The sequence below is a fragment of the Pomacea canaliculata genome, linkage group LG3 (genome assembly GCF_003073045.1).
Source record: "Pomacea canaliculata isolate SZHN2017 linkage group LG3, ASM307304v1, whole genome shotgun sequence".
Classification (NCBI taxonomy): Eukaryota; Metazoa; Mollusca; class Gastropoda; order Architaenioglossa; family Ampullariidae; genus Pomacea; species Pomacea canaliculata.
This window is the reverse complement of record NC_037592.1, coordinates 30,629,645-30,645,396: the sequence shown is the minus strand read 5'-3', so window position 1 is coordinate 30,645,396 and position 15,752 is coordinate 30,629,645. Positions and strand designations below refer to the sequence as shown.

At 39.1% G+C, this 15,752-nt stretch overlaps 1 protein-coding gene across 1 annotated transcript; it reads right to left on the bottom strand.

Annotated features, from left to right (window-relative positions):
- Positions 1 to 907: 907 nt before the first annotated feature.
- Positions 908 to 11,855, bottom strand: LOC112558614 (sodium/myo-inositol cotransporter 2-like). The gene is given in 18 exon segments (XM_025229165.1): positions 908 to 3,218; positions 3,495 to 3,605; positions 3,709 to 3,924; positions 4,189 to 4,215; positions 4,217 to 4,299; positions 4,302 to 4,357; positions 4,826 to 4,976; positions 5,134 to 5,241; positions 5,657 to 5,689; positions 5,692 to 5,791; positions 6,592 to 6,809; positions 6,998 to 7,078; positions 7,527 to 7,632; positions 8,242 to 8,346; positions 8,626 to 8,685; positions 8,816 to 8,920; positions 9,168 to 9,239; positions 10,526 to 11,855. Coding segments are annotated over 17 exon segments (1,692 nt in total). The 5' UTR covers positions 10,607 to 11,855; the 3' UTR covers positions 908 to 3,218; positions 3,495 to 3,515.
- Positions 11,856 to 15,752: the final 3,897 nt, after the last annotated feature.

Sequence of the window (15,752 nt, the reverse complement as noted above, 5' to 3'; positions counted from 1 at the left end):
GGGCAAGGGTGGGGGTGTGTGAACGGAGACAGCAGACAAATAGGCTTTACCTCCCCCTTTCTTAGCTTCTCACTGGTGCGTGGCAACAGACCATAGGTCTGTATAACAGAAAGATAAGTTGTGCGCTACAAAAAATCATCTGCTGGAGTGTTCCCCGCTGCCATGCCTGTCATGAGATGAACGATGAGACACCAAAGTAAAAATCAAAGGCCCATCGGGACCCCCCAGTGCCTCCTCACACCCATCTTACCCCGTTTTAAAAAAAAAAACCATTTTGGCCAGTAGGAAGTCAGCGTGGATGATCTGCTTCTGTCAAGACTAGATAAACAACTCCTTGACAACATATGCAGGGGGTCGCCGCTAGGAGTCTCTCTTGTTCCAGCCAGCACCCTGCCTACGGCTGGCGGGACAATGTGCCCAACGTCTTCATCCTTGGCGGCTCTGGTTTCCCGTGGAACAATGTGGACACTGTTCCCTGTGTTGCCAGGTCATCTTACAGGAAAAATATTGGGCGCATTTCGACATGCCTGCATAAAAATATTCTGTGTATCGCTTACTTATCATCGACAAGGGTACATTTTTGCTTCGAGTTCAGGCAGGCTCAAGTCACAGTTTCAGACCAGTTTGCTGTTTAAAACGCATCATTAAACAGCTGCCTCACTTAATGTCAACCAACATGTATTGAGGAGACGTATTGAAACAGGAGTACGCAAGCATAGAATTATTGACATAAAAATATAATCACACAAGAACGCGCGCGCGCCCACGCACACACACAACTATTAAGTTTTTTTAACTTATTTATTCCTGCTACGAAAGTATTAATTTTCTTCATCCCCGGAAAAATATTTTTGACCAAGTTTGGCAAAGTTTTCTTTTTATATCATTGTCATGTAGAAGCTTTGCCCCTCTTGAACGTCCGTCCATATTTATTTGGGTTAAGGTTTTGAAGAGAAACATGGACTGTGACACAAGGCTTCTATCACGTATCTCAAAGAACTCTTGGCTACACAGGTGGGGAAAACACTAGACATGCAATGTGCAACAAAAATGTTATTGATTTCTCATCGAACTACCTTCCCCATTGGAAACTCTCAGCAGCGGTCGAAAACTTGATTGTATATAAAGCAGATTATAGTACATTATGAAATTATACATTATATGTACATTATGAAATAAAAAAGAAAATTAGAATCATAGCGCATCGTACCGAAAGTAAATAGCACAGTAGGTAATAGGACACATAACGTATCGTCGGCCAAGGTGCATCGGTGTTTCTCTAGACAGCGGGACCATGTCTTTATTTTTTTTTTTTCAGCTGCAACGAGATGGCAAACAAATGGATCCCCCTCCCTAAGTGGAGCGGACTGATGCCAGAAAACCGCCCGCCACAAAAGAAGGTGTTTTACCTAAATGATTAACTTTGCAAGTGGCTGAGGTAACACAATATGTAGGAGTGGTCTTACTTGTGATCACAAGCCCTCGTACAGAGAGGGGACAAAAGTCTGGCGGCTCTAGCTCTGCCTGTGACCGAACACTTTTTTCCATGACTGTTTTCTCGGGCACGAATTAGCATTGTTAGAAAGCGACAATTGCGTTTTTCTTCGGTGAGAAGAATGAGAAAAGCAAAGAGCGGCTGAAAAGGAGTGGGAGGGACCGCAATTATCAGAATCTGGTATCGTTTTGCCGCGCCATCTACAGAGGACAGGCAAGAACCTACATTCCTAATGGACCACTGATGCGTGACATGTAATCCTGCCTTTCCTGGCGTTGGCACGCCTCAGAGTTGTTTGTTTGTTTGATTTTTTTTATGGGAGAAGGGAAATTTTTGTTTTTTCTTTTATTTTAGGCGTGTGCTGTAGCTGGTTTGCTCCACTGATATAATGTCAGGTGTGAATTCATGTTTTAAATAATTCTATTCAGTTTTTTTTTCCTCCAACCCCCCGAAAGAGTTTAGCCACGTTGGGTTCTCACAGTTTCTCCATCAAAGCGAGATCGCGGGTTTGGCGTGTGACTCTTCCCCTTCAGCTTCAACCTTAGGCTTGTTGAGACGAGCTTGTGACCTCTGCTAATATTCCCTCCAGGATATGTTCTTGTCTGTGCCTGTTGGGTACTGATCGACCCACTGGTAGAGTGACTGATCACGAACGTCGTCCTTTTGTGAGGATGCAGGCTTTGGTGAGGGTTAACCTGTGACTCTGGGAGAACTCCAACACCGGAGACCCTGTTGGTTCGTTTCACCAACTCCAAGGACCCCACCCTGTTAACTCATAGCTGATATGCGTCTGGGATGACATTTTGCTTTGAAGTCCCTGTTTACGCGAGGATGTCCTTTCTCGATACCGTTCCGACTGCCTTCTCGTGTAACAGTTCCATTTCTTTGTTCCCATGGACAGACGTGGGAACGTAACCTGGATGGTAGTCAGATGATAGAGAGTAGCCTGCTGGAGGGACGGGTGGGGAGCAGCTGAGAACTGTTACAGTCACGCCTTTAAGTGTTCGCATCTTAATACTGATTTTATGAGAAGATCCAATGTTTCGTCAATCTAACGGTGGTTCTAATGCACGGTTTACATAATTAAAACTGGGATTTATGGGGCCACAGGCTAATACAAGTCCCATTAAACTGAAAACAAGCAATTAAAGAGCTGGTTAAATGACTTGAATAAAAGGACAATATTCACGATATAAAGACATAAAAACATGTTTTGTTCATTTTGGATTGCAATAACAAAGAAACAGTACATTTTTTTAATTTTCTTAAAGTGACTACAAACACAGCAAGCAAGTATACACATTTTAATTTGAATATTCTGACATTCTTCCAGCAGTAGATAATTTCTGTATAATTATGTGCCATCAATCACACTCATACATTTAACACACACACATACATACACGTTTTGCAGAGCGTGTACATGACACCATTCCACTCACACTTTGGGTTTTGCTGTTTTCCCATCAGTTCTTCTGAGAAATATCTTTGCTTTTTTAAAAAAAAGTGCTGTATTGTCAGCTGAAATGTGATAACTCTTTTCATGCGAAAAATCCAAACAAGAACCCCAACATACACACCAGTAACACAGCACATATATTGAGAACGTGTTCCCAGTGTGATGGCAGGTCGAGGTCGAAAGTGTGCCTGGGGTTACTTTTGTCTTCAACCCTCGACGTCCAGCTCGTAGTCTCACCTCTGCGACTCCCGTCTTGCTGGCCATCTGAAAGTTCAACCACAGACCCTCGATGAATAGCCACGGTAACCCTTACTCTTTGATACAGCGCTCTACTGTCAGCATCTAAAATCAGTAGTATGGAGCTGTTCAGCTTCATATTTCATTGATATTGTTGTCTAAGCGGTGTTAAGGCATTTAGCTTTCAAGAACTGGGATTCCCTTTCTTCCACTTTGCAGCTGCACGTGTTACTTTATAATTTTAGTACTGAAAGAATTCTGTTAAACTACCCCATTACATGTAAAATTACATTAATCACATACCGCATTCTCTGTTATCTTGTGTTATAAGGTAGCTGATATCAACATATCGCAACCGAAAGTCCGTTGTGGTTTATGTTCCTTGCGCAATGTCCACCATGTCAGACCCCTGATCTGAAAAAAAAAAAAATACAAGTTTTCCATGAAACTTCAACTGGAAATACGATAATAGTGATGACAATGATATAGACATAGATGATGCTTGTCTTTTACCTACCGCTTCTTTAGGCTGCGCATGCGTAGTGAAACTTACTGCCATCGCTACAGTGGCGGTCACTGCCAGGACGATGACAGAGAAGTAAGTAAAGTGGACTCTCGCAACAATGGCGGGCCTGGTGTCCTCTTCACCGCATCCAGGTGCAGGGTACAGAAAGTCCAGCACCAGCCGCGTTATACCAGTTGCCTGCCCGGCGAGTACACCCCAAAAGGCTCCCTTCACAGAGTGATTTTGAACAAGAGACAGGAAGCTACTCAAATATCTTTCTTTTTTCTATTTGCAAAGAAGGAAAGAAGTCCACCACATTCAGAGAAAGCTTATTATGTTAGTTCAGTACGAATTTCTCCCCATAGTACGCAAGAGAAGAATGCAGCTTTATTTCAAATTTATATCGGCAGATATGTAAACACACAAAGAAGAGGAGGGGTGTGTGTGTATGAGGGGGGGGACGGGGAGAGAGAAAGAAAGACAGAGACGTACCCTTTCATTTAGTCGAGGAACAAATATAGGCCAAGAGGAAAACTGAACAGATAGGGGGAGCAATGTAGCCTGTCACCGCTTGAATGTACATGAAGAGTTGTCCTTCTTGAAAACGTATAATGAGGGGATCCAGGCCACACTTACAATCACCAGAGCTGCTACAAACAACCTAAAACACACACACACACACACACACGGAAACACTTACACTCAGAGAAACATAAAGTGACGTATATACAGACACATAGAAGCGCGCGCACACACACATACAAACACACAAACATATCAATACAGAGATACATCCACAGCTACACACGCGCCAGCACCAACACACACATACATATATGCACGCACACACATACAGACACAAGCCCAAACAGCGTGAACACAAAATCACAAGTGGATCAGGATGTATGCACATACAAATGATAACACAAGCCGAAAGTTGTGGACTCAAAGCAAGACTTACAAAAAAAATGTTGTTTTCTTACCAACATTGTTAGCTTTTATTGAAATTTCATAACTGTAAATTAAGCATCCATTATGGATCTGCAAATTCCATAACAGGTATTTATACCTTTTGCTGAAACAAACGTATTTGAATTACAGCAATGAAATAGCATCACATCCACTGTACCTGCCAACTATCAGCAGCTGTTTCTCGCTTGCACTAGGTCTGACTTTTCGCCACACGTCCATGGTAAAGAGTGTGGCCGCAGAGTTAAAGACAGAAGTCAAAGAGGACATGAGAGCCGCCACCATAACCGCCATTAGCAGACCGCGCACACCTACAGCACAGGAACAGAAAGAGATGCACATACAACAGCAGAAAAACAAAACCTAAATGGGCAACGGCAATCAGACAGAAAATTCAACAGACGGCGAGACACACAAATCCAGAGATCTGCATACACTACACAGACCTCTAACTAATCGTAAATTCACCTGCAGGCGCCATTTTGAGGATGAGGAGAGGATAGGCAACGTTGGAACAGCCGGAAGGGTTGTTGCACACACTCATACAAACATCTGGATCAGCACAGGCTACCATGTCTGCAACCGTTTATTCTTCTTCGTAACCACTTCTTACAATTTCTGATTTACTCTATGGTTGCGTGATTTTGCTGATGGCTTATTTCTATATGACTAATAACCGTTGTGTGTAAAGAAACTGTTCAGTTTCATTGCATTATCAAGAAAGAAAAAATTGAATTGTATTGCATCACCCAATGTCTGTTATTTGTAAGTTAAGTAAGCACGTTATTGACCGCTTTACTTCAAGAAATAATGAACACATGTCCAATATTTTGTTTGGTTAATTATTAGAAACCCCATTAAAATTGTCTCCTGAGTGCCCTTAACAATCCTTCCGTTCTTTCCACCTCATTTCCTCTTGTTTCCTATTCAAGACAATATGGACATCGTAACTTTAAAATAATCTGTGTTGATCAAGAGGTCAGGCACTAACCAGGGTACACGACTCTACTGATCATCCCGGGATGATGATCAGAAACAAGGGAGTCATCTTCAGCAAGCCCGCCATCAGCGTGGCAGCTTTTGCATGCGCCATGTTCTTGGCAGCAAGCGCCCTCTGGACAATGACCTAGACAAGAGTTTGCTGACTTAAGTTCCCGAGATACATTCCCATAATAAATCTTAAAAGATGTTTTAAATTTAAAGATAGTTTTCATTATTTTGCTGCTTGTTACTATGTTTAAAACAAAACCATTAATTTTCGTGATTTCTACATAATTTAGTTCTTCTTACTGCATTTCACTCTTTTCTCCCTCACTCTCTCTCCCCCTCCCCCAAAATCAATTTCCACCCGATTTTCTTCCTTCTTTTTCTCAAAACCTGTAACCGAGACGCTGTGTTATTTGTATTTATTAGGTATTTTAGCCATTCATTTCTAAGACGCCACAATGATTTCATTCTAAAATATTTAGAGGCCAACCAGACTCCAACATGAAAAGCTGTTGACTGGCTAACAAACCATAGCGCTCTCATATTAGTATTTTAGAGAACTAATTTGTGAATCTGTGTTTATTTTTTTGTTTTGTTTTTAGAATAGCAAACCTTCATACTAACCTGACGTCAATAACGGCCATAACTTATTTGAGATCTTCGAGCACATGCTGATAGAGTTTTGCCAAATCAGTAAACTAATTCTTGACTTCTTTGCAAAACCCTAAAGAGAACTGCTCTGCTCAAAAGCTCATACCTCGCAAAATGTTTTTTGCCCATATTCTAGAAATCAGTACCTTTAAATTAATTATGTTAATTTTATTTATATGAAAACATTTCTGTATTTAAGTGAGCCTTTACCAACCCATTTCCTTCCAAAAAAAAAAAAAAATAAATAAAAAATAAAAATCCTACATGTTCTTTATCATGTCGACTTACCTGGTCGGAACACCAGTACCAAAGTGAGGCCAGAGTGGCCCTTGCCAGGACCCCGGGCCATGGGAGATCAGAGTTCAGGGGGTCACGGAAGAGGTGAAAGGCGTCATGGCGAGGCTTGCCGCACGTGCTGTTGCTAGTCGTAGCGTTAGCGAGCACAGAAGGAACCGCCTCCATATACTTGAAGTACAGAGCTTCCAGACCACCAACCTTTGCGTACGCTAGGAAGAGACACAGAAAACAATTTTTTAAATACATTCACTAAGTTCTGAACGGAAATTGTCACTAAAGTGTGATTCTGTTTAAGCTCATACACCTCGTGCTACAAGCTAACAGGAAGACAGGATAGCACTTCATTTTTAAAGCTTTCTGAGAAGGATTTATAAAATTCCCAGACAGATCAACTTACCCATGGAAGCAAGGAACACAGCTCCACCAAGCATGACAACTGTTTGGAAGGTATCAGTGAACACTACAGCCGCCAAGCCACCTGCAAGAGAATTGCATCGTAGTCTGTGAATTATAATAAAAATTGTTCTCTGCTTCTTACACCCAGTGTAACCCATTATATACGTTCACGAGCAAATAGGTGCAAGTTCCTGGTTATCTTTGTGTTTTCCCACCAATGCCGCATTTTAGCATATTCGATGAGGTGAACATTAAGCGGATTGGTTGGCCGAGCAAAGGAGATGGCATTGTACGTATACGTAGAAAATATAAATATGAACAGAATCAAAACCATAACTTAAATGAAAAGAAAAAATCCTGCTTGTTAATGTTCTAAAGATGCTTTATAAAAACGGAGTAGCAAGTTGTTCAGTTCTCTAGTTATCGGCAAGTCGTTCACCTCAATAGGACAAAGAAAGTCGTGCCCATGGGGAGGGTTGTGGGAAAGTAACTCCTGTTGCAAGTTTTTCTCTTTGCCCAAGACCTCTCACCTGCAAGTGTGTAGAGGGCAGTGACGATGAGCAGAGGAATCATCGACAGGTAAATGTTCCAGCCTGTGGCCTGTTGTATGAAAATCCCTCCCGCGTATACGTCAACCTGTCAATCATAACAACTGGAGGTCCTCAAAGTGCGGATTGATTAGAATACTGGTATCCCAACCCTGAGGCGTACGGTTCGATTCTCGTGTGGAACAATGACATTCCCAGACTCAGCCGTCGGGAATAAGAATAACCTAACTCCATACAGAATTGGCGGAGATAAGGCAGCGAGGGAGAGGAGATGGGAGCCACCCTCACAAAAAGCTGGCCCCGAGAACTTTAACAGAGATCGAGAAAGGTTAGGGGACAACTTTTACCTTCACTTTTTACCTCACAATGTGCGTGCACGCTTACCTGTGGCAGGTGGATCAGACAAACACTTTCTTTAATTCTTGATGCTCTCTGACCACCTGTAAATCTGTTTTTATGTTTGTTTGTTTGTTTTTGTTTGTTTGTTTGTTTGTTTGTTTGTTGTTTTTTTGTCGGTGAGACAGGATCTGATATGTATATGGGGTAAGTCTATTGATCAGTGAATGGAAGGACAGAGGTGTGCACTAATTACACAATGAAGCAAGGAGAAAGGAAAGATGGAGATGAAAGTAGACCCGCATGGAGGATAGAAAGAAAGAAAACGAGGGAGGTGTGAAATAAAGAAAGTAAAACTTACTGATATTTTTGTCAGGACGTAGAGAGCAAGAGCCACAGAGCTGAGATAAATCCTCATTCTGTAACCTCCAAACCTGCGGCCGAGATACTCAGGGATAGTAAACACCTGGAGACAAACACACTCAGAGCATTTTCTGACGCATAAAATTTTCGTAGACATTATATAAAAATGCTCTTAAGCATCGAAACGGATGCACACCTGTTATTCTTTTACGCCGTACAATACATCACAAAAGCTTACAAATATAATGAACAAAATTGCAAAAATCAATTCTCATTTCTAGCCTCAAAATCTTTATTCAGAATTTATCGAAGGAGAGGAATAAAAAAAAAAATGCTGATGAAATTTCTACTTTGAAGTTTTTTTTAAAGCAATTTACTTTACCTGTGCCTTTAGATAAATAGGTAGAAAAACCCATCCCAGCAGCAAAAGAAGCAAGACTGCCTGCACACAGACACACCACTGTGATGCATTTTATAATCATGATTTAATTGTACATTTATGTGATTAGATTCTTTCTATCAGGGAGGATGTTAACTAACTTTACTTCGGGGACGCAAAAACGAAAACTGACCCCCAGCTCGAAGTTGGCCACTGCGATTCCAGAGGCAGCACCACTTCCAGCCAGACCCACGAAATGCTCGCTGCCGATGTTGCTGGCGAAGAGAGAGGCTCCGATCTTGAGTGAGATTCCATGATGAGGACACGGACCAAGACAGCGAGAATAGAGCAGATAAGAGCTTAATGTGCTGAGTTCCTATTTTGATTTACTTTTGAGAATGTATCGTGTATTGTACCTACATGAGTACATACACACTCATCACACACACATCTCACACACACACGTACACACTCATCACAAGCACACACGCTGCAGCAGCAGTGACAACACTGGTCACATCAGAACTCAGCTTGTAATCACTTACAGGGATCCAGTGCATTGTTCTTCCTGCCAAAAAGTATCCTTGAACGCTCTCTCTATTTTTCCTGCGCATTGACTGCAGACATAATCAGTATTATCAATATTTTCTTCCATCATTAAATTGTTTTCTTTCTTATACAGCAATCACAAAAAGCGTTTTTTTAATTAAAAAACGTGTTAACGTCTACTGATGAAGATCTCGCTCTCTCACACACAATGTACACGCATTTTGTAACTTTACAAATATATGTATGCATGAGTGTATACAAAGGACATCCTTTCCACTAATTGATGTGCAAGGTAGGCGGAGAGAAAAAAGGTCAAGGCACGAATTAAATTGCGAGGAACGTGTCCGTGATGAAGCCACTACACATACTGAAGAAATATGGATAAAATGTGGTCATCTCTGGCAAATGTATAATTATCTATTAATTGTTTTAAAAAGATATTCGATTTTATATTAAATATACATTACATTGTTTTAGTCCAATGTCATAGTTGACCTCGTCTTCGGAAGGTTTTTACATTCGTGAATTATCTATTTGTCTACGTCACCTTGAATTCATTTTACTTTCAGTCTGCAGTGCACACAGAATGAGGTCGATCACCCATCGCTTCTAGGTCAAGGTTTACGACAGATGTGTCAGATAATTTCAACTATAGGTTGACTATACTGTGCTGACTTCAACAACTGTATCCAGCTATTTGCAGCAGCTTTCTCAATCGTCACCTCCACTGTTTCAACAACTGCTGTTACTACTCCGCCATCATTGTACACAAGGACAAATTGGAGGTATAAAGCTGGTATTTCAAATATCTTGCTCAGCTCAGGACCTTATGTGATTAGATAACAGCAACAATGGCAGAACTCAACAACATACAAAGACACGTGTACAGCAGACAGCCTCCATACCAAACCAAATCTTTGCAAGTTTGATAATCCTCATTATCCTGCAGAGCTGGACTGGTCACCTTCAGAAAAAGACTGAAGCCTTTCAGATGAGGTGCTTTCGGAGATTCCTCCACAGCTGGTAAGAGGAACAGGCAACTCAGAAACTGGGCCAAAACATTCTTGAACGAAACTGTCACCTGCTTCGTTTTTTACGACCACTTAAGGCAAAGGACTCAAAACAGAACTCCTGTGAGTTTATTTCTAATTCAATGACCCCTTCATTTGTTTTACCCATGATGTAGACATCTTCTGTGATGAAATATATTTACTGCAACAAAGTGAGGACTTCCTTCTGCTTCTTTTTTTCTTTTAATATCAAGAACTATGCTTCCAAAAATAATAAACTCACTTATTTTGATGGGAACTAAAACAGACAAACAGTGAGCACACATGGCACCGCTAGTACTTACCACAAGGCCCACAGTGACAACGAAAACGAAATAAACTCCAATTACAGTGTAGTCAATCCAGCTGTTCAGCCCATATTCCATTGTAGCGTTTTTCTCGTTTATGCAATAACACAATTATCACTGTTTTCAAAACAGGTCAGGTGCAAAGAAGCCCAGAATCTCTAGATTTACTGTCAATCAGATAAAGATGATTTAGTAAAGGAGTGCTTCATTTTACTAATGACTGTTAATGTACTAGCTTATGACAGTATTTCTCTCAACTGCATTTGGATGATGTGTTTCTTCACAGATGCTGATAACAAAATACTCTTTAGTGCAAAAAAAAAAAAAAAATGTTATCAGTGAGAATGATAAAAGCAATCTGTCTTGGTCTGTCCTTACTTGAAACTGGAGCAGATTTTGAAACCGACTGCACTAAGTTAGATGTCTTTAACATGTCACTTCTTGGCATACGATTACACCTCTTGTCAGAAGGTATATTCACATCATAATTACTTCATCATGTACAACTCAAAATGAGTAAAGCAAAAATTTTTTTATTATGCACACACACACAATTCATATTATACATTTCCTCACCCAGCATGATGCTAAATGTATGCGGAAGGAAGACACTTCAGAAGCAGACACACAGTAAATGCAAGTTCACAATCTATACTTCTGTAAATAAATTTCAATATTTAAAAATCTTAAAATTTGTTTTCACCAGAAACCGTGTACATGAATGTCAAAATGGCAAACAGATGTTTACTCCTAATTCAGGACTGTAACCCCCAAAACTCCATGGCTTGATGAAGTCATAGTACCAGCTATAAAGATAATTATGACTTTCATCAGAAAATAAAATAAAATAGACACATAGTAATATGCAAATCCCTCTCATGTTAACATCATTCACAAAAGAAAAATATATTGACAGCAAAATCCATCATAGCAATACTGTAATTTTACATCTCGATTATTTAATGAACTTGAGTCTTGACAGATTATCAGTTTCAGGCACGCAATAGTACAGTGTAGATGCAAGTCACTTATGATGACAACTACATCCTGTTGGTAATGGCTGTAAATGGTTAAGTGAGACAAAAGCTGAAGAGAAGTTAAAGCAGGAAAAATTACTTTATAGAATTATTTGCGGATTGACACAAGTGATAGAGAAAGCAAATAAATTATTTCAACTATCATAATTGTTGCATTTAATAAAAATGACATGGAATGTTATGCTGCTGCTGTTAACATATTATCAGTGAACACTTACATAGCACATCTTTTAAAACGTATAGTTTAAAAACTAAACTCTAAATATAAATTTAAGTGTCAAAATGCCCACGAAAACAAGAGACTGGAATAATTCGTAAAATGTTTTACAAACTCTACTGAAGTTTTTTGGCAAATCATCAATAAAAAAGCAAAATAATTCACTGCACTTTTGAAAACGACAACAATAATTAGATTTTAGAAAAGAAAGCTATTCAGCAAAATACATCTTCATTGTAAGGCAGAGTCACAAACATATACATAAGACAGCACAACCACCACAATTTGACTGGCTTGTTTAAAAAGGCTTTTTTATATTTTTCACACACTCCGGAAATAACACGTCATTAAAGCATACCACAGCATGAAATCAAAAGTGCTGCAATAAAGTTTGGTACCAACAAACAACTCTAGATATAAACTATTGTTGACTGTCATTCTGGTTTCAGAGTGGTTTATAAAATAAAAGTATAAAAAATCACACAAAACTTTCTGAGAACATCCTAGCCCAGCATAATTATTTCACACACATTACTACTGCAATAAACTTGGCCACGACAATCAAATGCCAATGATGAGGGTGGTATGGGAAAACTATCTAGAGACACAATGAGTTATACAGTTAATAGGGCAAATATGTAATTGTTACCCTAACCCTTGGCAAAGAACAATGAAAAAAATATACCAAACAAACCTACTAAATTCTTCAATGTGATATCCCCAGCACTGTACTGTAGAAGTCTTCAGCACAGCCTTCTTCGTCACCTATATGCACATCATGAAACAGGAATATAAAAGAATAAATCATCAAGTTTTTCAAAGACAAATTTGTAGAAATACTCATGTATCCAAGTAAAGAAAGTACATGCTATCGTTTCCTTCTGGTTGTTCTCACTTCTTACCTCCAAGTGTATTATCATACTGAAAACATTATGGCATTTTCTCCACTCCACTCATTTGACACATTATAGCAGAATAGCATTCCACCTTGCGCTGATTTAAGTTACGAGTAGTTTGCATAAACCAGCATTGTTCTTGTATGCTCTGTGGTCATTCTGTGCAGCAGCTTACCAAGCCATGATAAACCTGCAGTGACAATTGTACGAAATGCGTATGCAATCAGTAATCAGTAAATAGCTAAGAAAATTTTTATTTGGAATGGTGGTGCAGACTGATTTGACAATGCACAGACACAAAATTGAAGGCCTCACCATCAAACCATTGAAACTATCCTCTATTGTTAGTCCTAGACAGTAAGAGTGTGTCATATTCACTTTAAGATGGGTTACAAACTTTGTGCAGCAAGATGAACGACTTATCACTATGTTATAACAATATACACTATCATCCATGTCATGCTTTATGTGTTTCATATGATGGAACACTATCTTCTTTAGATATAGGTTTTTATTTTGAGTTTTATTCATATTCTTTCAATGATTGTTGTAATTTTAGTATTTGCAGCAAATTTGACTAGACTATATTAAAGCTGGTCTGTGTATATTCATTTCTTATTAATGTCCAACCCTGTCCTTCCCTTTTGTCAAGTGATTTTTGACAAAGCCTATTACTTCATTCTAAAAACAAAAGAAAGAAATGAATTTCTCTGGAATGTGATTAAAATGCTGTTTTTTTACAATAAAAAACACCAAGACAGCAGCATCACAGATCACAACATCTTCATGCCCTGACTGCCTGCTGGTCATGTCAGCTTCTGTACCCATCGTCAGGTGTTTCCGGAGAAAGTTTCAGGAGAAGATGTTGATTGCCTTCCTCACTATTACTCCTACACCTGAAAAACATGAATACAGGCAGATAAATAAATAATATTAAAAAAAAAAGATAGATTTAATTGTTTCATAAGCAGCTGCTTACTCAGCCTAAAGTTGGTTATACGACACATGAAAGCCATTTATAATTGAAAACTTCATCCTCAGCACTAAGTCACTATGAGGGATCTCTACTAGTTATATGAGGGAAGCCACAGATCTGAAGCTAATGTGGCTTCCACAAACTACTATTACAATCTGTGCAAGACTTATCTAGCAGTTTTAGCTCAGGTTGGGAAAACAATCCCACAGGGGAGCCCGACAGCCAGCTTCTGAAAGTTTTTTTTAAATTTTTGCCAATAATTTATTGTCAACAATTATGCAATAAAACAATTCTTCTTTATGCTGTCTTTAATTTCATTAGACTGTTAAAATGAACATACTTATTTTGTATGCAAAACCCAAATGGCTATGGATACTATACCTTGTCCTCATTTGCATGTGACATGCTTTCTTTTCTTTTCAGCCTGGAGTAGGAAATAATTCACCAAAAAGTAGACCCTTAAGAAGACAAGAGAGTGGCAATAGCATATGCCCGAAATGTCCATCTTTCTCCAATGTGATCAAAAAGAAACACCAGTCATCAAGCCTCCTATTCCTTTCCTGTTAAAACATTAAAAAAGCAGCTGGAACAAAGGCCTGTGTAATATATACTTTTCAAAAAAAAAAAGACAAAAAGAGAAGGCAACTAACAAATGTTCCTTTCATCACAGAAGAAAGTTTCAAAAAAAAAAAATGCAAAGTATACTAATCCATATCAAATTACTAATACTCTGTTGTGCAGTAATACAAGTACAATTTTAGGATATAAATCTGTGACAATCTCCATAACCGTGAGCAGAAACAAGAATGCATACCTTAAGCCACTCCTACCCACCCACTATCCAACTAACCAATCTATTCACCAATTCCAAAGTGGATCCCTCCGACAAGACCTTGAACTGTGGCCTGCATTCCTGAAGGTGCCAGAATGTGCATAATTTGCTGCAGATGCCCACATAAGAACCAAAGGTTGATGCTGTGGAGAGGCTCAATTATCAGTACAAACGATGGATTGATAAGCAGTGAAGTAACGCAAGTAGGCGGATTGTCAGTGCAGCCATGTGGCGATGTATAGAACAGGAGACTGGGCCAAGATGCTTAATAACTGGCCAGATCCTAAAAACGCTTGGGACTGGCAAAATAATAACAAGTTGCTGCAAATGTCTGCATGGTTAGAAGTAAAAACTGCAAGTTAAATTCCTAAAGTTAGATAATATGCTTTTGGAAACAGATAAAAACTAATCTTTATGCGCGTAGTATTGCAATAAGAATAAAACAAGGCCATTAACTTACCCTTACTATATATAGTTTTCATGAATCAATATCACAAATAAAAACTTGCACAAACGATTAAAAAACACTTACACATGAAACATTCCAGAAAAACAAAAAAAAAAAAAAAAACAAATGTTCAGTATAATCTGTAATGGTTATATTTCATATCTAAGTATTAGCATTTATGGTTTAATTCTTATTTGGTTAGCTGCGTTAGGCTCTGCTATATTAGATTCTTAATTATCAGCACAGCAACAAATAAGTAAATGAAGATAACAAATTATGGAATCCTCAATAACAGTTAACCCAAGACTCAAGCCAACAAATCAAAGGGGTAGCTCCAAGATCAAGCAAATACCACAAAGAAAAGAAATCCTTTCCTATGGTGCCATTTATCATGCAAATGCAGACACAGACAAAAATGCTAGAACTTTCCTTTTATTTTAAAACAGTCAAAATATTCAGAAGGTGATCCACTAGTCACGTCTTCGAAGTCATGTAGAAGCTATAACGAGCTGCGAAAGAAAAGCACTGCAAGAATGTTAGAAGAGAAATTGTAGTCAATCATATTTCTTGACTGGACTGATGTCATGACAAAAGTTGACGTGATGGCTAAAGTGCATAGCCAACTGTTGCCCCATTCTCTGTTTTCCAAACTTGTGCCCTTGTATCTTTCAGTGTTAAAGGCAGTTGCATCAGCCATGAAAAGATAGGCCAAAGACCTATGTTGCAAAACAGGTCACACCAAAACAGTAAGACCAGAAGGTTGTATCAAATTCCGCTTTTTGTGAGAGAATGCCCTTAATATAATCTTAATGTGATCT